This window comes from Calypte anna, chromosome 5A (assembly GCF_003957555.1).
Source record: "Calypte anna isolate BGI_N300 chromosome 5A, bCalAnn1_v1.p, whole genome shotgun sequence".
Taxonomy (NCBI): domain Eukaryota; kingdom Metazoa; phylum Chordata; class Aves; order Apodiformes; family Trochilidae; genus Calypte; species Calypte anna.
Window position 1 is genome coordinate 37,639,861 of NC_044251.1, and position 22,268 is coordinate 37,662,128.

Below are 22,268 nucleotides of genomic sequence, written 5' to 3' on the forward strand. Positions count from 1 at the left end.
AACTTCCCAGTCTAGAAATAACCCAGTGCTCTCCATGTACACTGAAAATAAAGGACCAGATAATTTTTAACACAAGTTATTTAAACTGAAAATTATGAAAATGTGCATTAGGAGGATATAAAAAAAATACTGATGGTGACTACGTAGTGATGCTGTGAAATCTCCTTCGTTTGAGCTTCTAAATAACAGATTAGACGAGTGTCTGCCAAGAGTGGTTTATGCATGTTCAGCTCAGGTTCAGAGCAAAAGCAGGCTAAGGCATATTTTAGGATCTCCTGAAGTTCTCCATTTCTAGAACTTGTGCATCTAATGGCTTGTGGTTAATGTGCAGAGAACAGCTTCTGTAAAAAAAATTATTTCTTTTCATACCTTGCTAATACCGAGTTTTATCATCTCGAGGTAGATCCCATCTTAACTTTGATCAATAAATATTGATCCTCACAGACTGCACTCCTATCTGCTTAGTAATGCTAATGGAAGTCTTACAAACACCTCATGGCTCAGATGCAATTCTCAGTGACACTTAAAACCTAAGTAATTAGACTCCACTCTGTTAAGCAGTCCTGATTTCTTAAAAAACTACATTGCTTCAGCAAACCATTAAAATCTCACTTCTGTGTGGTAAAATCTGCTTTTAGTGTTGTGTAACTGAAACACAGAGCATGGAAGTGCTTAATATTGTGCAAATGTGTGGTATTCACCAGCAGCATTTCCTGTGCACTCAGTGTTACTGGACAACACTGATTATCAGGAAAAAGATTCAGTACACACCACTGAAAGTCACATCTTACATGCTGATTACTCTTATGCCAAAAAAGGTTACTTTGCAGGTGGGCTTTTTTTGTTTTGGTTGGGTTTTTTGTTGTTTGTTTTTTAATCAAAAGTTCAAACAAGAAAAACACATTAATCTGGAAAGCTTATAAAACAAAATAAAATTAAAGAAAAAACGTGCATTACACATGCTCTTATTTATTCCTAATGTAGAAACTACATAAACAATTACCTTAGATCTCTATTTTATGCTAATGAATGTAATGAATTTTTCTGTAGACTAAGATGTAATTATATTACTTATTTTGTTTACAACTCTTTACTATGTAAAAAGCAGTTACATATCAGAAGCATCAAGAAGAAAAATACACAGATCAAAATAAATGCTCACCTTTCCAGCTGATCCAAATGCAAATAGCCCAAGGTCTTCATACGTAGTGACAGCTGTTAGTATGGGGGAATTAAGAAAAAAAAAAAAAAAAGCTAAAATATATTTAATATATTTAACTTCAAAATAATTTGAAAGCTCTAGCTTTGCCTCTTTTTCTCTTTGTAAATTAATGCAATTCAGGACAGAAGAAGACTATTTTATAGTATAAATATATATAGTATAAAAGAGCTTTTATTGACACCTGTACTCCTGCTACAAAATACAGCTATATGCTCAACCATTCAGACTCTCCAGAAACTCAGTTTAGTATTAGAAATACTAAAATACTAACTATACAACATTAATGGCAAACTGCCTTCTTCCAAAGATTTTTCCAAGTGAGGAATTCTGAAATTAGCTGCAGCAATTAGATACAAGATAGTCTCATATTTTATTTGTTCAAAGGCTGCACATCTTTTAACTATGACAACAACAGAGGCTTCGTTTTCATCTTTCTATGAATATAAACATCAGTCACCAGCTGGTCACCTTTTAAAAACTCAGCACTATTTATTTTCAAGCAAGCTGAAGGTAAACACCATCCCTTGTTGAAATCTACTAAAAACACACCAAAGCAAAAGCAAAACCAAAAGAAAATCCTGCCCTTACCTGCAGCTGACTGACATAATGACATTAAAATAGCCTGTGCTTTCCTGTGTGCTGTTGTTGAATTGTAGCTGAAGCTCACTTCTAATATTGGTGGTAACTCAAACCAATTCCTCCTCAGAGAGAAGGAAGTCATATTAAAGTCTTTCATTGTTGCTCTGTATTTTGTTAGTAGAAACGTGAGTGATACCAAAAAGATGAAAGTTTTCTGAGAAATACCACTCACTTTCTCAGTGTATAATAAAACAGCCCGCAGCTGTAAATACCTCAAAGGGTAAAATTAAACCCAAACCCACATAATTTTATTGTCCCAATGCCTGCTTTCTCTTCCTTGTCTCTGCTTGGTACTGCTTCTTCTCCTGTCACATCTTAATTTAGGGCCCAGCTCTGCAATTTGAGCTGCAGGGGCCAGACCTTCACACCTGAGTGAGGTCCCACTGAAATAAATGAAACAAGACCTGGGAGCCACAGGGATCAGATGACAGGACTGGAGCCCTCAGACTGCCAACTGCCCAAGCTGAGGTGGTTTTATTTCACCCAAGTTCTGCACACAGTCAGAAAAAGGCTCCAAAGGAGAAACAAAAAACCAAACCCCACCACACACACACAAAAAACTTCATTACTTTTCTCATATGACTTTCTCAAAGGCAGTATTTCCACTTCTGCTTTACACTGCTGACACCAATTTTGCTATGACAAAATAAAGGACAAAATCAACTGAGGGAGTCAACTCACAGCATAAACCTAAACTGATCTCTTACATCTGCTGTTACACTGATACAATTTACATATAGATATAATTAAATAAGATGTAAGCCATAATAGACATTACTGTCTATAATAGACATTATAATTCTTAAATTTGTATTTATAAAGTGGTTGATCACAATGAAAAAAAAATTTTTAGAAGGCCATCTCCAACAGCAATTAAAAAAAAAAGAGCAGCAAAATGCTAAATATATTTAGGGAAGAGCTTTTTTTATCATATGGGAACAAATATCTAAAGAGTTACCAACAAAGAGAACTACATTTCCCACACAATCCCAGAACAGCAATATGAGACCTTAGAATATTTCCTCTAGAAACTTTGTTTTTGTAATCAATTTAGTCCTGTGAACACTCATACTTAATCACATTACTCCTGCAATTTCAAAACTACATGGAATAAAATATTAAGCACAATTGGTATAAACAAGTTCTGCCTGATTGGCTGGATCTCTATTATGTTATTAAGACTAAATGGAAATTACCCACTTGTATGCAAAGTGAAATTGGCATATAGTACACATGACTAAATCAGAAAATGAAAAGAAAAATAAAAGCCATAAAACATGAAAGTACAACCCACTTAAAGCCCCAGTTCCTCTGCTGCACAGAGTAACCTTATCCTTTTTCAGCTGAAGTTGACATAGGTTCTACAGAATTAACACCAGGAGAAAAACTAATCCAAATCTAACATTTGACACCTGGGAGTACTGTTTTTGCCAAGCATTTTGGTCCACACAAAACAATCTGATTACATCAAAGTCCAGACCATAATAATTTAAAAATTAAGACACTTCTTAGCTTGTAAGCTACAACTAAAATACCTGTGCTTAACAAATCTTGGTTCTCTTTAAAATGGAATTAATATTAGAGCTTCCACTTCAGGAGGTATTTTGTAGGTCAGCTCTTTCTTAGAATTATTTTTATTTATTTGAATACCTGAATGAATATCTTACAAACACTTTCAAAGGTTTTTGTTCTTCACCCTTTAAATTATTTTAGCTCATTTTTAATATAAAACTTCTAAAATTTATTTTCAGTTCCTTGCCATGTATTAATTTTGCTGATGTAATGTTGTTCACAAATGCATGCAGGTTTCATAAAGGAAAATATTCAATTGTCTACTCTGGGAGCAAAGACATACACAGATTTTACTTTGTCAAGGTCCAGTAGTGCATACTTCTCACTTCTGAAAGACAACAGTCCAAATAAAAGTTGAAATGCTACCTACCATAAACCTTTTTTAACAGTTTACAGTAATTGTAGTAAAGATAATTTGAAGGGTAATCTTATTTTATTTTTTTTTTTTTTAATAGAAGATCCCAAATGCAGCTGTCTTATCTAGACATAATTCTGGTGCCAGCATTATCTGTCAAAATTAAGTCATAACTCATTATTAGCTTTAAAATGCTGGTTTCAGACAAAAGAAATACTTCATCCTGTCATCTCAGTGCTATTCCTTGCTTTCAGTTGTGTGTTTTAAAAGAATGTTGCCTTTGGACAGCTACTGAGGAGTTCAAACCATTTAAGTTTTTAAGTTTAAAACATCAAAACTTTATGTATTTCAAAAAGCTTAAATCCCTAGTTTTCCCTCCCCATCAGCAGTTCTTTTGGGGGAATCTCTTAAATTATTACTTTACCAGACAACAATATAATAACATTCAGTGCTCAGGCAACAGAGAAAATTCAGCTCAAATAAAGTAAATAAAGATCATAATACATTATTTCAAGCTTCCCTTTTTATGCTTGTGCATCTTACTAGCTACTTATTTCAGGTTTTGATTCCTTTCTTACAAGCAGAATTCCAAGAGGACAAAAAGAAATACCAAAGACTCAGCCCCAAATCATCAAGCAGCCAACAGTTATCAATCATTAAAGTAACCCTACCTCTGAAGAATATTTTTAAAGAATGAATGAAGATCACTCAACAGGTGAAGACAGGAGCAGCAGATCTAAGAAGACCCAGGAAGCAATCATCTGAGAGTCCAAAGCTAGCTACAGAAAACAAAGCCAACAGGGAAGGAAACGGAAGCTTTCTCCCAAAACCTCTGAAAAGAGAGGGAAACAGATGAGAGGGAAACAATAACCAGGTGGGTGAAAGAGATGGAGACTTCCTGCTCTGAGGTGATCTTTGTATATGAAAACTTAAGGAACCAGTCAGTTGTTTCAGGAGCATTCAAAAGAAGCAAGAATTAAAGCATCAGCAGATCAGATTGCAGATATTGGAATCTACTGCTTCAACATCCTCAGAGCACTGACATTTCTAAGGACTGCAAGATGACCTCTCATTCAGTATCAAAACCACTTTAAAATCCTGCCTCTATAAAGCACTGTCAGAATTACTATAACCCAGTATGATCACAAAACCTGAAAGGTATCCATTTCAAATAATAATTAATTACAAGCACAAGAATGCCAGTTTGCTATTTCAGATGCTCTTAAGCCTTCATCAAAAGCAACAGTTCACATTCAAGCAGCCTGGCCCAGCCAGCACCAAAACAATGTTGCTACAGAAATACAGGGTCTATCTTTTTGGAGATGCATTTTGAAAAAAAAAAAAATTAAAACTGAAGCCAGTCACTTTGGCACTGACTTCCACCAGAAGTTTCAAAATTGTATTTTGAAATGGCAAATAGCAATATTTACATAGTAAATGTTTCAGCATCACTGAATTGGATGAGGCTATGTGCCAGCATGCTGTTAATTATAACTATACTGGGTCTTATCTTTGTGATATAAGTGAGGAAGTATTTCAGAGATCACTGATATAGACAAATCCTTCTCACTTACCAGTCTGAGTGCACATACTCAGCAGAAGAAATACAGAATAAGAAGCAAGGCTGGCAACAATCAGCAGCAAGATACTGAAAAACCACAAAATATTCAATTTAATTAATAATTTAATTATTCTTTAATTAAACAGTTTTACAGTACTTTGCACTTTCTATCTTTAAGAATGCTACTTCTGCAAGAAGTAAGCTACAAGACAGGATTTCCTCATTTTATGGCTTCTGTCTGCTGACTATGGCTCATAAGTCTCTGGCCTTCCCATTACTTGTGAAGTTCCACTTCTTATTTGCAAGTTAAGTGTTAAGAGTATAACAAAGAGCACATAAACACAGGAGTTTGTGTGTTTACACACACAAACAAGTATGCATTTTCTAATTAAGTGAATCTAATGCTTGGAAAATTGTACAAAGTGACAATTCTGGTGACTTTGGCCCTATTATCCCTAGGTCAGCATGGACAGCAAGCAGAAGGGCAAAAAAAAAAAGCACAAGATTATTCAGTTTTCAGATACTTAGCCAGGCTACTTCAGAAAGGCCATTTCCTAAATTAAGGGAGAGAGCAGCTTTGACATGTATCGATCTATTAGGAATAATGGCCAAGAAATTGCCACCATGTGGCAATTTAATGCAATGTCTGGGCAGTGCTAATGTTAGGCCAGACCTGAATGACCGAACCAAAGGGGAAGATCACATTCAACAATGTCTAAAAGCACCAAGCTCTTTACTTCTTCCCCAGCCTTTGCACAGAAGTCTTAGTAATCTGTTCCATTTAAAACTACCAGCTGAGTTCAAAAATAAATGCACATAAAAACCAAACTTACCTAAACCCAATGATCCCTGTGTGGGCCATAGCATAGGACAAGCCAAGTATCCCAGCTCCCATGATTGCATTCATTAAATTAAACACTGAGAAGCCAAAGGAAGAGCCACGATTTGAAGGATTCTGTGAAAAGGGCAAAACAAAGTGCAGTTACTACAAGAGGTGCTTCAGCTTTTCAAGGGAGAAAACTTAAGGGAAGGTTAAAGAGTCAACTTTCCCTTCCCTCATCTAAATCAGAAAATCTCTTTTCTCATTGCCAAGACCAGGCAAACCCTCATGCCTATAGAACAACACGATGCTCTCCCCCACAGAGCTCTCACGAGGTCTCCAACCTTCGAGCAGGGCGACAGAAGAGCACAAAAAGAGCGCAGCCCAGGCTTATGTTTCACAGCAGCCTCAACCCCTGCGTGCTCCCTGCAGGGGCGAGGGGCAAAGTCTGCACTCCCGAGAGCTGTGAAACCCAAGCACCGAAACCATCAGAAGAAACACCAGGAACCGATGTCCAGCTCCAAGCCCCGGTGTTCCGCACCCCTGCCCGCTGCCATCCCCAGTAGCCGTCCCCCCCGGCCCCGCTCCTCCCCACTCGGCCAAGTTCCATCGAGCCAACCACCCTCTGAGACCGAGGTTCCCTCCTGATACCTCCCCGGGCCGGACCGGGCCACCCTCCCCGAACTTTCTCCTCAAAACCGAGCGCGCCCGGGGGCAGCTCCCGCACAAACCTCCCGGCCGGGGAGCGCCAAACCGCGGGGACGGGGACTGCCGTGACAGACACAGCCCCTGAGAAACCCAACCCGAACCAAACCGAGCCAAGCCACCCCCCTCCGCCGCCGGAGCGGGCCTGGGCAGCCCCGCGGTTCCCTCAGAGCCGCCCCTCCCCACTCGCTCCCTCACACGCACGCTGCCCGGCGGCGGCGGCAATAGCGGGACGGACTCCCCGTCCTCCTCCGCCTCCTCCTCTTGCTGCTCACGGGCGGACAGGTACCAGCCCGGTTCGACCCGGAGCCGCCCGGACCCCCGCGGTGCCGCCGCCATCTCCCCGCGCCCCAATGCTGAGGGGAGCGCAGGAGGGGGCGGGGCTACCGCTGGGGGGCGGAGCTTGCGTGGGAGTGGGCGTGGCCTGTGCTCTGAGCCCCGCCCACCCCTCTCCGCGCGGCGCCGCTGTGTGGCGTCACGAGGAGTGACGTAGGAGGGCGCCGGGGCGCGCGGCGGGGCTCGGCATGAGGTGAGGGCGGGGGCTCGGGGAGGGGGAGCGGTCGCCATGGCAACGGTGCGGCCCCGGCTGCGGCCTGAGGGATCGGGGGGGCCCCAACGCGGCCTTGGCCACCCCGGGTGGGCCTTGCACACACACACACGCCACAGACACACACAGACACACACCCCGGCACAGGCCGCTGTGGATCTGAGGTGGCGGCTGCCAGCCCGGCTCCTCTCAGGGCACCGGAGAGGCCCCCGCACTACGTCCCTCGCTCCATGCCTTCCGGGGGTGTCTTCCCCGGGAGAAGCCTGGCCGGCACCTCTGTGACACCTCCCCCACCCCTGTCGGGGATCTCCATGCGGGGTGCCCGGTGTTGCTGGTGGAGCTCCCCGCTCTCTCTCTGAGGGAAGGATGGGGGCAAGGGGGATCCTGGTGAGGAGGGAAAGGCAGAGCAAAAGGAAAATGTCCTCCAGCCAGACCCACCGTGGGGGCTTTTGGCGTCTGGCGGGCTCATCCATGCGAGCCAGGCCAGCAGCTTCCAGCTAGGGAGAAGGGGAACGCCTAAGAAAAGCACTGGGATGCTCTGGGTGAGTCTTTCTCCTCTGTAGCATCCAGTGAAGAATGTTATGTTTGGTTTTGAGGCAGCTGGGAGAGGAGGTGTGCTTTGCCAAAAACTTTTGGTGTAGGGTAATGAGCTGGGAGATGTAGGGAGTCCCAGTGAGGAGCTGGGATGGGTGGGGATGGGAGGACAGGAGCAGGGACAGCTTGGGTAGGGCTGGGGCACAGAGCATAGAATCACAGAATTGTCTGGGTTGGAAGGGACCTCAGAGATCATCAAGTCCAACCCTTGATCCACTCCCACTGCAGTTCCCAGCCCATGGCACTCAGTGCCACATCCAGGCTCTTTTGAAATATCTCCAGACACGGAGAATCCACTACTTCCCTGGGCAGCCCATTCCAATGCCTGATCACCCTCTCCAGAAAGAAATTCTTTCTCATCTCCAACCTAAACCTCCCCTGGCACAACTTGAGACCCTGCCCTCTTGTCTTGCTGAGAGTTGCCTGGGAAAAGAGCCCAACCCCCCCCTGGCTCCAACCTCCTTTCAGGGAGTTGCAGAGAGTGATGAGGTCTCCCCTGAGCCTCCTCTTCTCCAGGTTGAACACCCCCAGCTCCCTCAGCCTCTCCTCATAGGATCCTTTGGGAAGAAGAAACAGCGTGGCTTGGCACCCTGAAGGATGGCAGCAGCCCCATACCTCAGGATGCAGGGGTCTGAGGCAAGCAAATAAATTGGTTTCCTTTCAGAGATAGTTTGTATCTCTCCTGTCAAACCTCAGCACTGAAAAAAAAAACTTCCCAAGAAGACAGAAGTGTCAGCCTCACACACTACCGAAACCATCAATTCCTGCCCAGATCCAGGGTCAGAAAAGTTGGGCCTTTTTGGACTGTCTCTAGTGGAGGAAACCATTTAGAGAAGCCTAAAGCTACTTTTCAAGTCCTCATCCTATGAATGAGCTGTGGAGAGGGGTTCAGTTGCCTGGACAGACATTACTAATGCTTCTTTGTACCTTTAGGGGAATCCTGCATTTAATTCTTGGCCTTCTTGGCACGCAGCATGTGGAGCAAAGACATGGAGTGTGTAACCCCTTACCACTGGGGTACAGGAGGCAGAAATTGCTGAAGAGTGATTATGACCACTGTCTCTAATAACTGTTCCCTGGAAAGCACTGCTTGGTAATGACTTTTATTAGAGACAGAAGAGATCCAGCAGTAGGATCAGGACAGTAGAAGTTTTTCCATTTGGCTTACAGGGATTAGTATCACATTTATTAGAACAAAGGCAGGTCATTGTGTTTTTTGGCAAGGGGGGAATTATCTCTCTGCTGAAAGTTAGTTAATGTTTAAGGCTAAAAATAAATCTGCAAAAGGCCAGAAATTCATAGTGTGTAATTCATAACAAAGAGCTTTACTGACCTATTGTGAATTGTTTGGTACAGATGGAAATTCTGGTTCTAAGGGAATGGCAAATCCATGTGATTTGCAGCCTTTTTTAAGGGCATGATTACATAATGTCTATAAAATGAATAATTTCTCTTCTAGGAGTTTATGGAGATTTGGATACTCTGCCAGACTACTGAAAACTAATAATTTTAGGACAGCTGCATCAAATCCATCATTTCCAGCAGTTTGGATGCAATATTCTGGCAGAATACCTGGTCTCTTTATGGGAGTAAAAAAAACCAGTTTTTTTACCATGCCTGAAACCGTGGAGGATAAAACTCATCTAGAACTCTACTCACCACATCCCGAAGTGCGTGGGATGACACAGCTCAACAGAGAAGCTTTCAAGAGGACAGTTGTTGTTCCAGCCCTCAAAGTCAAGAAAGAACTTGTGAATACTTTGCTAAAGTCCCTAAAACACACAGTGCTGCAGCGTCCTGGCCTCAAGAGAGTGGTTGAGGATCCAGAGAATGAGGACAGTAGGTTTCTTCTTTTGGACCCTCATAAACTACCAGAATTCTCACTGGGAGAACCAGAGCAAGAGGTATTAAAACAGCTTGGGGTTTGCCCCCAGGTGTCCAAGTATAACCTCGAGCTGACTTATGAGAACTTCAAGTCGGAGGAGATCCTAGGAGCAGTCCTTCCTGAAGGTCAGGATGTCACCTCTGGATTCAGCCGTGTTGGTCACATAGCTCACTTGAATCTTAGAGATCATCAGCTGCCATACAGGCATTTGATTGGTAGGTGAAACAACCCTGCTCAAAAAAAAACCTGTTTTGTTTATTTCCTATATATTTCCATGTATTTTAGCAATTACTCCAATGATACCTTAGCACTTATACAAGGAAAAATTGTGGGTGCTTTTCATCCTTTTGTCTTTTGACTTCCAACAGCCTTGTGCTGATGTGCAGAAGGCAAGGTTCTCTCACTGTACCTGTGGCCTCACCTCACTGAGCTTTGGGTCAGGGAGAGGTGTGTGCCTCAGAAAGACCTCATCCCTGCAGCCCTGAATCATTTGAGGAAGGCTGTTTAATACGTGCCTAGTTCAGTAAACTTAACTGTTATCATCAGTGTCTGTATCTTTGTAGAACAGTCAGAGGTTGCTTGCTAGTCCTTCAACCAAAATAACTTTTGCCCTCTTTTTTCAGGCCAGGTTATAATTGACAAGAATCCAGGAGTCACCTGTGTAGTGAATAAAACCAACATCATTGACAGCACGTACAGAAACTTCCAAATGGAAGTGCTTGCTGGGGAGAGCAACCTGGTAACCAAGGTACAGCCTTTTTTACCCCTGATATTTTAAATTCAATATGCCAAAGCCCAAAGGCATTTCCTGGGAAGATGAGATGAAGAGATGCTATCAGGACCATTCCTTTGCACAGTGCCCTCCCCCTTTCAGACAGACTGTGGCTTGATGGTTACTTCTGCCTTCATTTGTCCTGGTCTGCCAAGAGCAACCTCACAACTGCAGGGATCATCAAAGGGAGTTTTCATTCTAATTCTAGACATGTAAAAGCAGCTGAAGGAAAGGTTTCTTACAGAAACACTAATTACAAACTTGTAGTGGGGGGTGTTTCTCACTCTAGAGCCAAAATATTTAGTAGATTAGCTATAAGAAACTGCTGTTTTTTGACTTCATGAAGCCTTGTGTGTAGCTGGTGCAGAACATAAGACTCTGTTTGTAAGGATTCTGGCTTTGCTACTAAGGCAGGATTTTGCCTTTGCCTTTTTCCTTTTGTCAGCAGCAAGGGAAACCTCATCTCTCCTCTGTCTTGACATTTTTCAGGTGTGAAGAGCACTGTGTAATGGCCACTTAGCATTCTTCATGTAGGGTTTCTTGTCTTTACCTGGAAGCTTGGCCACTGGTTTGACCAAAAAATATTTTTCCTAACTTATCAGTTTTACCCTTTTAGAAAATAAAGCATTAAATTACCAAATAAAAAGGTTTGAATAGGTTGGTAGAACACCTTGTACAGAGATGGTGTTTGAATCCTCAAGGAATAACAATCAAATGTTCCACAGAGGGTGTTGGCTCATTAAGCATTACATCCAGCACACCCAGGAGTGCAGCTACACCTCAGGGTGTTTCTTGCTGGCAAAGCAAATGATGCAGTGATTTGGACCCAAAGTTTCATTCCTTTGGAGTCACACAATTCAAGCATGATGGTGCAAAGTGAGTGTTACCTGGAATCCCACTATCATCTGAATAAATACTTTTAAACTTCTTAAGTCTGTTTTTGAGATAGTGGTCACCCTGAAGTTTGGGTTTGGATCAGCTTCCAGACTCTGTCACCTGAAGAGATAAAACACAGTATTTTTTCATGCTGCAGAACTGTCTCCCAGTGGCTTTGACCTTGGCTGGCTGCTGCCTTTCTTGTGCTCTTGTGTCATTTTCAGACACTTATTTACTCCATGGACTCTGCTAAAGGGCTTGAGGCATCTTCCCAAGGTCTGCTTTCAATAAAGGAGTTGTCAGCCAGCCACAAAGCTTTAGAAAAGCCTCAGATAGTTTTGTTTTCATGGTCATTTTAAGTTACTGCTTATTTCCACCTGGTGATTGAGACATTCATAAGCCATCCATCTGGATTGACAGCTGGAACATTCCTTGTGGTATTTCTGATGACTGGAGCTGTTCACACAGGATCCATATGTACTGCTAATGGGAGAAATGTCAATATACACATTACCTTTTGATAAAGCACCTTGGTTTCGAGCTGTTTTAATTACTGGTAACACTTAAAACATGTCTGGAATTTGAGCACAGAGGTTTAACCAAATGTTCTGAACTTTCAGGTCAAAGAAAATAATACTGTATATGAACTGGACTTCTCTAAAGTCTACTGGAACCCACGTCTTTCCACAGAACACAGCCGTATCGTTGAGCTTTTGAAGCCTGGTGATGTTCTTTTTGATGTCTTTGCTGGGATTGGGCCTTTTGCTATCCCAGCAGCAAAGAAGAAATGCCAAGTGTTTGCAAATGACCTCAATCCTGAGTCCTACAGCTGGCTCCTGCACAACTGCAAACTGAACAAAGTAGCCAACAAAATAAAAGCCTTCAATATGGATGGCAGGGACTTCCTCCTGGGGCCTGTAAGAGAAGAACTGAGTAAAGAGCTTTGGAAAGAAGAACAGAAAACCTCTTTTCACATAGTCATGAATTTGCCAGCTTTGGCTGTTGAATTTCTGGATGTTTTCAGGCATCTTTTAGTTGGGGAGCCCTGCAGCACTGCTGGCCTTCCCACGGTGCACTGCTATGGTTTCTCCAAACACAAGGACCCAGCCAAAGATATTCAGGAGCGAGCTGAGGCTTCTCTGGGAACCTCCTTGGATGGACACTGTTCCACCTACCTGGTCAGAAACGTTGCCCCAAACAAGGAGATGCTGTGCATCAGTTTCCAGATCCCAGCAGACGTGCTGTACAAGAGGCCCTGCCCTGATGAAGGTAAGGAAGAACCCTCCAAGGTGGCACTTGGATTCCAGGCTGTGCCTTTTTGTTTCTGAGGCTGGTCCCACCTTGTCATCCCTGTGGGCCACCTCAGCCATGTGACAGGGATTCTGTGCTGTGGGGAACAGGAGTCTGCTCCTCTGATCCCAGCATGAACCTTCACAGAGAAGATGGTGGACTGGGGAGGATGATCCCACAGGCCACAAAGCAGACCTTCAAGCCTTAGGTTGTGTGCCCAGGGAGGATGGGGTATTGAACATCAAGCAGACATTCTGTGAGGTAAATACTTGAGAACTGGAGCTTCATTTTCACCCAGGGTAGAACGGCAAGGGACTGGTCCTAGTTCTGACCTCCTTTTTCATGCTTGCACAGACTCTCTTAAGGTCTGGACTCGCACCACCAGCAGAATCTGGTTCTGTACAATGTAATTGAGATGTAGATATTCTAATGTTCAATTTCATCCTCTTTTTTTTTTCATAGCTGGTCATTTGAAGTATTTGTAGGTGCTAGCTGGTTTCAGTGATCTTAGGCTTTGTGCTACATGATGAGAGAAGAAGAGTGGAGGCTTTCAGTCTGCAGATAGATGAACTGGAGCAGAGGATGTTTTGATAAAGCTTTAATTACTTGAAACCTACTTTTTATGCTGCTGTTGGGTAGCACCAAGATGTAGGTTAAAAATGGTAGCCACATACAGGGTTTTTAAAAGTCCAAAGTAAAGACCCTCCCCTTGTTGCTGTAACAGTTTTAATTTCTCACTCTTAATCCTGATTTTAACTCCTTTCCTGTTAAATCCCATAAGCATTAACACAGCTTATGGTTTAGTTCCATCCGCTTACTTTACATTAAATAACTTACCTTTTCTAACCTTCTTCCAGCAAAACCAGCCTCTAAACGTCTGTGCACCAGCAAAGATTTTTCAGAAGAAAGGTTACCAAGGTGAAGACTGGAGTTACCTTATTAATTATAATCCATACCCAGGGACACCTCTGATTTACCCTTTGAATTATTTGAAGCACATACACACATGACCCTGCAGAGATGTGCAGTGCTCCTGTGCATCTTGCTTCCTGCCTTTACCTTTTCTTTTAATTGTGGCACCAATAAGCAGACTACAAAAAAAAAAAATTAACCAGTTTGGGTTTTTTTTAATCATAGTATTTTGGTATTTTTCTGCTCTCTGTTGCCCCATGGTAATCAGTGACACAGACTGTGTTAGTTTTATGCTGTGCTGTTTTGATAATGGGCGGTTTGTGGCTAAAGCTGATTGTTATGTTTTGTGGGGTCAGTCAAAACTTGTATAACCCTTGTGCTGGATTCACTCTGACAGATGGTTCCTGTGTTTAAGAATATTGGGTTACTCTTAGCAGATGCACAAAGCTCTTGTGTAGGCAAGATAACCTTTCAAAAATTTAATCCAAGGTACAGAAAGGTCCATGTAGCCATTTTGTATACTTCTTCCTGGGCTTTTGAGTAAAAAAGGGTTTTTTTTAACACTGAGGTTTCATTAAGGATTAGTCAACTCCTAACTTAGTGATTGCCCATTGATACAGCAGGGAAAACTCCAGTGCCATTTGCAAAGTTGCAGATGAAGGACACACTCCTGTTGAAGCACTGGGCTGAAACCCAGCACCTGACTGAAGAATCCTCTGACCTTAACCCCCCTCCTTCTGCAGTGATGCTGCCTCTGCCCTTGTCCAGCTCTCCCCCTGCCTCCTGGCTGCACCCCTGCTGCCAGCCCTGGGCCATCCCTCTGACTGGCTGCCTGTATTCTGCAGGGATTTGAGAAGCCTCTGCCTTTGATTTCCTTTTCTCACCCATCCAAACTATTGTTGGGCAACGTCGACCACAAATAGTTTATTTGGACAGAGAACTTGGATCACCCTCTCAGTTTCAGATATTTTCCCTCAGCCCAAGCTCACGCCCAGCAACTCGGTCACCAGATGTTGGTCACCCTTCCCTGGCTCTGCTGCTCTGGCTCTGTCACTGTATCCCCATGTCCTGGTTCTCCCCAAAACACCACCAGGGCTGTGAATTTGTTTTGCTTGTGGCTCCATGTCCCAGCCTTTCCTGTGGCTACAGCCTCCAGAGCTTCTGTGCTGCTTCACAGCTTGGTTACTGCTGGATTGCATTTATCAACCTGGGGGGGGGGGATATCATCATGTCTCACTCCTACTATCCTGAAAGCAGTGGTACAGATATTGCTCTCCCGGCCTGCTGCTCCAGCCCTCCTGTTCCTCCACTGGCACATCAAATGGTTTTGCAGCAGCTTTAACCTGTTTGTCCTCCTGTCAGTGACAGGCACAGCCCTGCTCGTCACTGCTCCTCTGAGAGCAAGGGCTGGGCTGCTGTCCCCACCTGTGATGCCATCACTGCTCCTGTCACATCCCCTGACACCAGTGTCCCTGGGCCTCCCATCAGCCTTGGAAAGCTGCCCTTGTTCTTCTGAACCCTCCATGCACTCTCCTGTGGCTGTAAGGCCCTTTAAGTAAGGCCCTGGGGCACTACTGCAGCAGGCGTTGGGACCTACACTGACTTTACAGCTGGAGACCAGAGGGCTCTTTGGCCATGAGTGTTGCCCCACAGGCTGAATTTAGGGCTTCTCAGCACCACTGCACTCACAGAAACCTGGCTTTGCTCACCATTTTTGTGTTCAGCAGGTCAGTGATGGAAACTCTTGATTTTCAGCACGTGACTGAAGTATCCCAGGGCAGGGGAGGATTTTTGTTCCTCAAAGTTCTGTTAGCACAAGGATTGAATGCCATGGTGACATCCACAGCACATCAGCTGCCAGTCAGGGGGCTCCATGGAGCTCTGCTCCTAACCAGGGTTGGATTTTTTTCATATTTCTGCACAGTTGCCACTTTGCATAGAACCCTTCCACATGAAATAACAAAGGGTAACTAACACAGTCTGGGCGTGCAGACAAGGTGCATGAGGGTATTTAAGTGATATATATTCATTAACAGACATGACCTGTGGCTTTACAGAGCTGGAATAAAGCAGCTCATGGGTCAGCAGTGACTTTACCAGTCTGGTGACCCCATGGCAGCACAGACTCCCCCTGGATGCTGCTATTCCCTCCCAGCATCCCCAGCTGAATCCCAGAAGGATCTCTGTTACCTTATAGCTGGAAGTAGGGGACAGGCTGCCAGGCAGCTGTGACACAGGGTCTCTCATGTGCCCTTGCATGACCCATCCACAGGCTCTCCCAGGACAGCCCCCCCTTTTCTACACTCCCCACCTCCTGTGTAAAGTTACAAGTCAGCAACTATTCCATATGGGCACAAACAACAGGGTTTCAGAGAAAAGGCAAGGGAAACTTTGGCACCTCTCTCAACTTTCCTTAATAAAAGAAGCACTGAGTCTGGGATAGAATTTATTCTTTTATTACAACATAGAAAAAATACATTCATTAAATACACCCTTTTCAGAGCCCTTTTCAACAACTATTAACGGATGATCCATAAAACATGGACCAGGCTTTAGAGGGTCTCCTTGTCCTGAGCAGTTTCCATTCTCCTGCAGTTTATACACTGGTGGCAAGAACCAACCCCGCCACAGAAAGCTCATCAGTCTGCAATTAGTCTGTGTTCCAGCAGATCCAATGGCAAGGGGCATCCCAAAAGCCAGGAAAGGGATGGTCCTTCCAAAGGAAGCTCTGGAACACAAGACAGAAAAGTTGCAAACAGAACTAAACAGGAAAAAAAAAACTCCACCACTTTTGACTAATGACCTCACCTTATATCAAGGCTTCTTAGATTGCTTCTGGAGGAACTCAGTTGTAAGATCTTCATCTAAAGATCTGTTTTCCAGACAAAGTTAAGGACTGTGACATCAGAAAGGATCCTGCATAAAAGTTCTGTCAGCAGAGTTCCAGAGTTTTTCATCTCATCCAGCTGGCAGGAGGAAAAACCCACTTGTCTGAACTGGGGAAACTAGTTTTATGGGAAGAAAATGTAGGCTTGAATATTGACACTAAATGTTATAATCAAAATGGCATTTAAATACTTGTGCAAATAAAACCCTGCAATAAGAGTAAAACCACAAACTTTAATAAAAGTCTGGCTTTATTTTAAAAAAATTTACAAGTGTATTTCTTTAAACCTCAAACGTACACAGCTGAGTTATTCACATCTTCCATTAGATGTGGCTTATTGCTTCAGCCTCCCTCAGCACAGTGCCACATGACTAACCAGCCTCCCCCTCCACAAAAATGTATCTACCATTTTACAAAGCTCTGGTGCAGACGGGGTTGGTTTGGGTTTGGTTTTTTTTTTTCCTTTTAACACTTAAATGCAGCTGGGTTTTACACAGGAAAGTGACTGCAGCTTGGCCATTGTGCAGATGGCAGCAATTTTACCCAACCTCTGCTGACTTGATTTGCTTCTCGCTTCATTTGGTGTCCCCTTGATGCTGATCCTCACTCACTCACTCACTGAGGTGCCAGAAAAGACCACTGAAAGCATCCTGTAAGGCTCGGTGACAGGCAAGAGAAGAACTGTAGCCCCCAGCCAGATCCTGGGGAGAGGCAGCTCGCACGTGGTTGAGATACCTAAAACAGAGAAAGATCATTTTAGAGCAGAAATAAACACATCAAACACCTGCAGAGTTCACCGTACGGTGAGGTCAAGGCTGCCTTTTGGGAGACAGCAAGGAGACGGAGCTGCCTCCTGCTGCTACCTGTGAACCTATCAGTATGAGAAACTTTTATTAGTTAAAATAATGACAACACTGATGCACCTTCAGACAAGGGCACAGTCTTAAGTTGTGCCAGGGGAGGTTTAGATTGGACATGAAAAAGAATTTCTTTCTGGAGAGGGTGATCAGGCATTGGAATGGGCTGCCCAGGGAAGTAGTGGATTCTCCGTGTCTGGAGATATTTCCAAAGAGCCTGGATGTGGCACTGAGTGCCATGGGCTGGGAACTGCAGTGGGAGTGGATCAAGGGTTGGACTTGATGATCTCTGAGGTCCCTTCCAACCCAGCTGATTCTATGATTCTATGATTCTAAGCTTTGTGCTGAGAGGAACTTGGCTCTTTGAACTTAATTGCAGCAGGCTGAGTACATTCACTGGTTGGTATTTTCTGTGCTCCCTCTGGGGGAAGGGCTGCACTTCTCCCCCTTGGTAGTTCCTTCTATGAGTTTCAGCTCTGTGCAGTTGATGCTGAGCACCCCTAGGAGCCAACTATGCCAGTTGCTCTAATGACAACAGGGCAGAACTTTCTGCTCTTGGGCCTCTCTGTATCTGGAGTAACTCCACGGACACCAGGGAATCAGATCTGCACGAGGCTCTCATCAACATTTTGGCTACACAAACCTCTCAACTTGAGCATTAGTTAAACCAGAAATCACCCATTTGCAGAGCCACCTGATTTTACACCAAACCAGCCAGATGATGAGTTGATGTTGCAACACACTGCCCGTGCTGGCACTGCTGCAAGCTCCTGCCTCCCCTTAGCTCCAAGGGCTCCAACCCAGCCAGGCACACTTAAGCTCCTATTCAAGGGGTCTGTCACAGGGAATAGTTGCTGTAACCCTACAGTTCTTTCACCCCAATATAGCACAGGGAGAAGATCAGATCCTCAGATAGTTTTGCACCAAAACGTCATAAAGTAGACACAGGCTGCAGCCCTGCATGATCAGCACAACTGCCTCAAATTCTGAACACCAGGTAAAACACCATAAACTGCCTCAAGTTCTGAACACCAGGTAAAACACCATACAGGAGAACTGCTTTTCATAGAGGCAGTGTAAGATGCTGAGCTTCAGCTCCCTGGTTTGATTCATCACTTGGTACATGTTGCTCCTGGGAAGGTTGAGTCATTCCACCTCTGGCTTGGTAATTCAAGCATAAACTTGCAAAATGCATACAGCCTTTTATAATGTTATCCCGAGAAACCTGAAACAGCTGCACTTTTGGCAGGGAAATACAGGACCACCAGTAAAATATCCAAAACAGTTGCATCTTTTAATTTACGACTGTACGCTGTATCCATAAAGAGTATATAAAACAGGTCAGATTTTATAGGTAAGACATAATAAACAGTCATACCCATTGATACCATAAATGCACAGAATAAGAGGTTACTTAGAAATGATTAATTACAGTTTTAAAACTGTATTTCTTGCACCTAATAACCGCAACGCACAGACATGAGCAACGTTCCAGACTGATTGTTGGTGAGATGCCGAAGCTGAGACGCTCAATTTGCCTCCTGTGGCTGAGCCCAAGTGAGCTCTGCCACTTTGTGCCAACTTCTGATGGAGTCTGATCCTCACTGCTGGGCATGAGCTCCCATCAGAATGGCACAGACCCTTCTAATGGTGTTGAGTCCAAAGGGAATCTACAATCAGCAGCAAAGCTGGTCCCATCTCTTATATCTGCTCAAGGGAAGATGCTCTGCAGAGAGCTCCTGTATTGTGGGAGAACGCCTTCAATAGATTTTTTAAAAATTAATTTTTTAGACATTCTTTTTATGTGTCAAGTAACTTGTTAGTATTTTATGAGGCCTCCTTCTCCCAGGCCTTTTACAACTGCTGTGGGAAACGGGAGGCCATTCCCCCAGCTAGGAATGATGCAGGGACACTGACAGTGACAAGTAATTTCCTTCAAACCACCACTGTGAAACTACCTTCACCCTCCAATCTATAGTGTTACAAAAATCAATTCCCATCTTAGATTTTACTTCTACCATGTTTGTCTCACTCTCTTCCACTCATTTGTGGAACAGTCCAGAGAGAACAGGGGATTGTTTTACATTTCTATATTGACAACTGCTGCTTGTCTGTTTCTCATTACTTTTCTTATCATTTATTAGTTTTGTTATATCACTACATGAGAGAGGCAGAGTCTATTATTTCCCCTTTTTTAGGTCATCTGAAATTGGGGCATGAGTTTCATAAGAGAGCCTCATTTTACAGCGTTTCTAGTTAATTAGTATCTGATCTCTGAAGCAATACCAAATCATTGCCAAAAAGGCTCAGATCAGCTTTTACTACGGCAACCAGTGTTAATTCTCCTTACTCCCGTGAAACAAGCACAACATGCTGCTGGCTGTCAACCGAGCTCTTTATTTTCTTGTTAAGTATCTAAACTTACTGCTCTTGACCTATTTAATTACTATGGTACACCAGGCAATTGCAAAGAATCTGCCACGCTGAAGCCACACAATGAGAAGCGAATGTTCTGACTTTTCCCCACAAATCCCCATCTGTGCTGCCCAAACCCGGCTGTGCCTTTCACAGGAGAATCTCTCTGAACTGGGTTCCTGGGGGTTTCTGGCAGGGGTCAGCACATCTTTTCATGTACACCTTTACACCAGCAGCAGGAAGAAGCTCTTGCCAAGTCTTTCTTCCAAAAAGTCAAGCTCCGTTCGGTCCTGGGATCTGGAGGTAATTGCTCTCACTAGTTAGTGAATTCCAGCCACACTAGGTCTGTTTTTCATAGGTTTATTTTAAGTACCTGTAAATCTTATAAGCAGAAACCAGGAAAAGAGAAGTTTGCTTTTTCTTGTGCAAAGTTTTTTAATGTAACTTGTTTCTACTGAGGGCAGACTAAACTCTGAAGTTAAAAAAACGCCTGCTTTATTACTTCTGAGCAGGGCTTAAAGGGCTGTGTGTTCTCTGCCCCACGGTTTCACACTTCCCATTCCCTGTGATGCCTTCATTCTGCTCCAGGCTCTGCTCAAACAAGCCCCCTTCCCTTCACTGCAGCCATTGGATGTTGATCTTCCCCATTAACCTTTCTCATCAGTTACAACACATCGTATTTTGTTCTTCACGAGCCTTCAGGGGGCTCATTCCTGACCTTTCGTTTCTCATCGCCATATGAAGCTAAAAGAAAAAAAAAAAAGCCTCCTGTTTTTGAGGAAAGAGGTGTAACTCACACTTGGGGCAGAGGCTCGGAATCAAGCTGGTCATTCCTAGGGGTGGGTTTCCTTCTGATTTCTCTTTTCTGAGAGGCCATGTCAACATCACTTCGTAAGGAATAGCTGGGACAACTGGAGAGCCACCCAGCAGCAGTGGGTGTGATCCCCCTGCACCTCTGCACCCACAGCCTTAACACCAGCTCCTCATGCAGTAACACCCACACTGCTGGAAAACATCCCCTTCACCACTCAACAGAGCAGTCTCACGTCAGAGAACTCCAAGAAAGACTTGAGAAACAATCAGAAACAAACAAGCAAACCCAACTATGAAAACAAACCACCAACCAAAATGCTGCCCCCCTCCCCCAAAGTCCTTCCCTCCACCCACCCAGCTGAACACATCAGCTCAGTATTCCCCTGCCTATCCAAGAGAAATGCAGTCCCACTGCTGTTTCTGCAGATGCATTATTGGAGGTACATGTGGACTCCTGAGTATTTGGCAGGCAGATTTAACTTTTTTTTTTTTTTTTTTTTTTTTTTTTTTTTTGATCTATTAGGTAGTTTATGGGGGTGAAGAAAAGAAAAATCACTCACAAGTTGTTTGACCAAAAAAAAAAAAGGAAAGAGAGAATGTAATTCTATTCCACAGAATAGATTTACTGCTCATCTGATTATCTTCAGTTTCCAAGACAGAATGTAACAGGGCAGACATTAGATCTGGGAAATTTTCCAGATTCATCATTTAAATAATAAATAGCAGTGGCATGAAGGCAAGCAAAATACTCTAGTCTGGAAAACTGGGTAAAGCATTAGTAAAGCAGTAGCATAAGCTGCATTCCTCAACCTTTCTGGAGACATTATTTTCACTAGACTTACCAAGTTTCAAAGATGAGCTATCAATGATTTATTAAGAGTATTCTTGCAGAGACCAGGTCTTATCAGATGACAGAGGAACATAAGAAAATGGATTTTCTCTGGCCTGTTTCTGGTTGAGGAACGTGTGGCCTGGGTTATTCTGAGCAGGTAAAAACTGAGCTCCTCCAAGCAACTCTGGTTTTCCTTGAACCAGTTCTACTACACAGGCAGTTCCTGCAGCCAAAGCAGAATTTGCTTATAAAATAAAGCAAGCTCATTGCTGTTCTTCATTAAATAGCCCTGAAAATTCATTTGGGAACAGGTATTTTATTCAAATATGCTGTGGCTCTCCCTGTCTTGGAGACTGTAAGGTAGGTCAAAAAAAAACCAAACCAAAATAAAGACAACACACAGAGAGCTGGAACTCAAAGTAGTGGTCCAAAAGAGCAATTCATCCCTTCACAGACTACCTACAAGCCTGATGCCAAGCCTTCGAAACCAAAAAGGGAGTCCTTCATCTGTTTTAACAGACACTCTTTGGGCACTACCATCATATTCAGCTCCTAGAAAAACAAACCAGCTTCTACTGGTAGCAGAAATTCCTGCAGAACACCAGCCAGCACAGCCTGTTCCAACATACCATGCAACTTTAACACAACCACAAACTCAGCTGAGGCTCCTCCCCAGCCCAACTCAATACCTCCTGCTGGCCTTGTACCATGCCC

General features: G+C 43.6%; 3 protein-coding genes across 5 annotated transcripts in view; 1 reads left to right on the forward strand and 2 right to left on the reverse strand.

The window, feature by feature from the left end:
- Nucleotides 1-7,247, reverse strand: part of SLC38A6 (solute carrier family 38 member 6) — a 42,287-nt gene extending 35,040 nt beyond the window's left edge. Inside the window, exons 1-4 of one of the 3 annotated variants that reach the window (XM_030452183.1) lie at nucleotides 7,150-7,247; nucleotides 6,183-6,304; nucleotides 5,363-5,436; nucleotides 1,163-1,215 (exon numbers count right to left, since the gene is read on the reverse strand). In XM_030452183.1, coding sequence (XP_030308043.1) covers nucleotides 1,163-1,215; nucleotides 5,363-5,436; nucleotides 6,183-6,256 — 201 coding nt within the window. In that variant the 5' untranslated portion in view covers nucleotides 6,257-6,304; nucleotides 7,150-7,247. Of the gene's footprint in view, nucleotides 1-1,162; nucleotides 1,216-5,362; nucleotides 5,437-6,182; nucleotides 6,305-6,900; nucleotides 6,911-7,078 lie in introns of those variants that run through there. The other 2 variants (XM_030452181.1, XM_030452182.1) reach the window with 2 other exon arrangements.
- Nucleotides 7,248-7,366: 119 nt separating this feature from the next.
- On the forward strand, nucleotides 7,367-15,295 carry TRMT5 (tRNA methyltransferase 5). The gene is made up of 5 exons (XM_030451565.1): nucleotides 7,367-7,403; nucleotides 9,475-10,115; nucleotides 10,524-10,648; nucleotides 12,169-12,817; nucleotides 13,696-15,295. Exons 1-5 carry the CDS (start codon nucleotides 7,399-7,401, stop codon nucleotides 13,758-13,760), a joined length of 1,485 nt encoding a protein of 494 aa, XP_030307425.1. The 5' UTR covers nucleotides 7,367-7,398; the 3' UTR covers nucleotides 13,761-15,295.
- An 895-nt stretch (nucleotides 15,296-16,190) lies between these two features.
- Nucleotides 16,191-22,268, reverse strand: part of MNAT1 (MNAT1 component of CDK activating kinase) — a 122,413-nt gene continuing 116,335 nt past the window's right edge. The window contains exon 8 of the mRNA XM_030451566.1: nucleotides 16,191-17,372. Coding sequence (XP_030307426.1) covers nucleotides 17,249-17,372 — 124 coding nt within the window. The 3' untranslated portion in view covers nucleotides 16,191-17,248. The remainder of the gene's footprint in view (nucleotides 17,373-22,268) is intronic.

Coding starts and splice junctions, on each gene's coding strand:
- TRMT5 (XM_030451565.1), top strand. Junction 10,116..10,523: donor GCCATACAGGCATTTGATTG/GTAGGTGAAACA, acceptor CTCTTTTTTCAG/GCCAGGTTATAATTGACAAG. Junction 12,818..13,695: donor GAGGCCCTGCCCTGATGAAG/GTAAGGAAGAAC, acceptor ACCTTCTTCCAG/CAAAACCAGCCTCTAAACGT.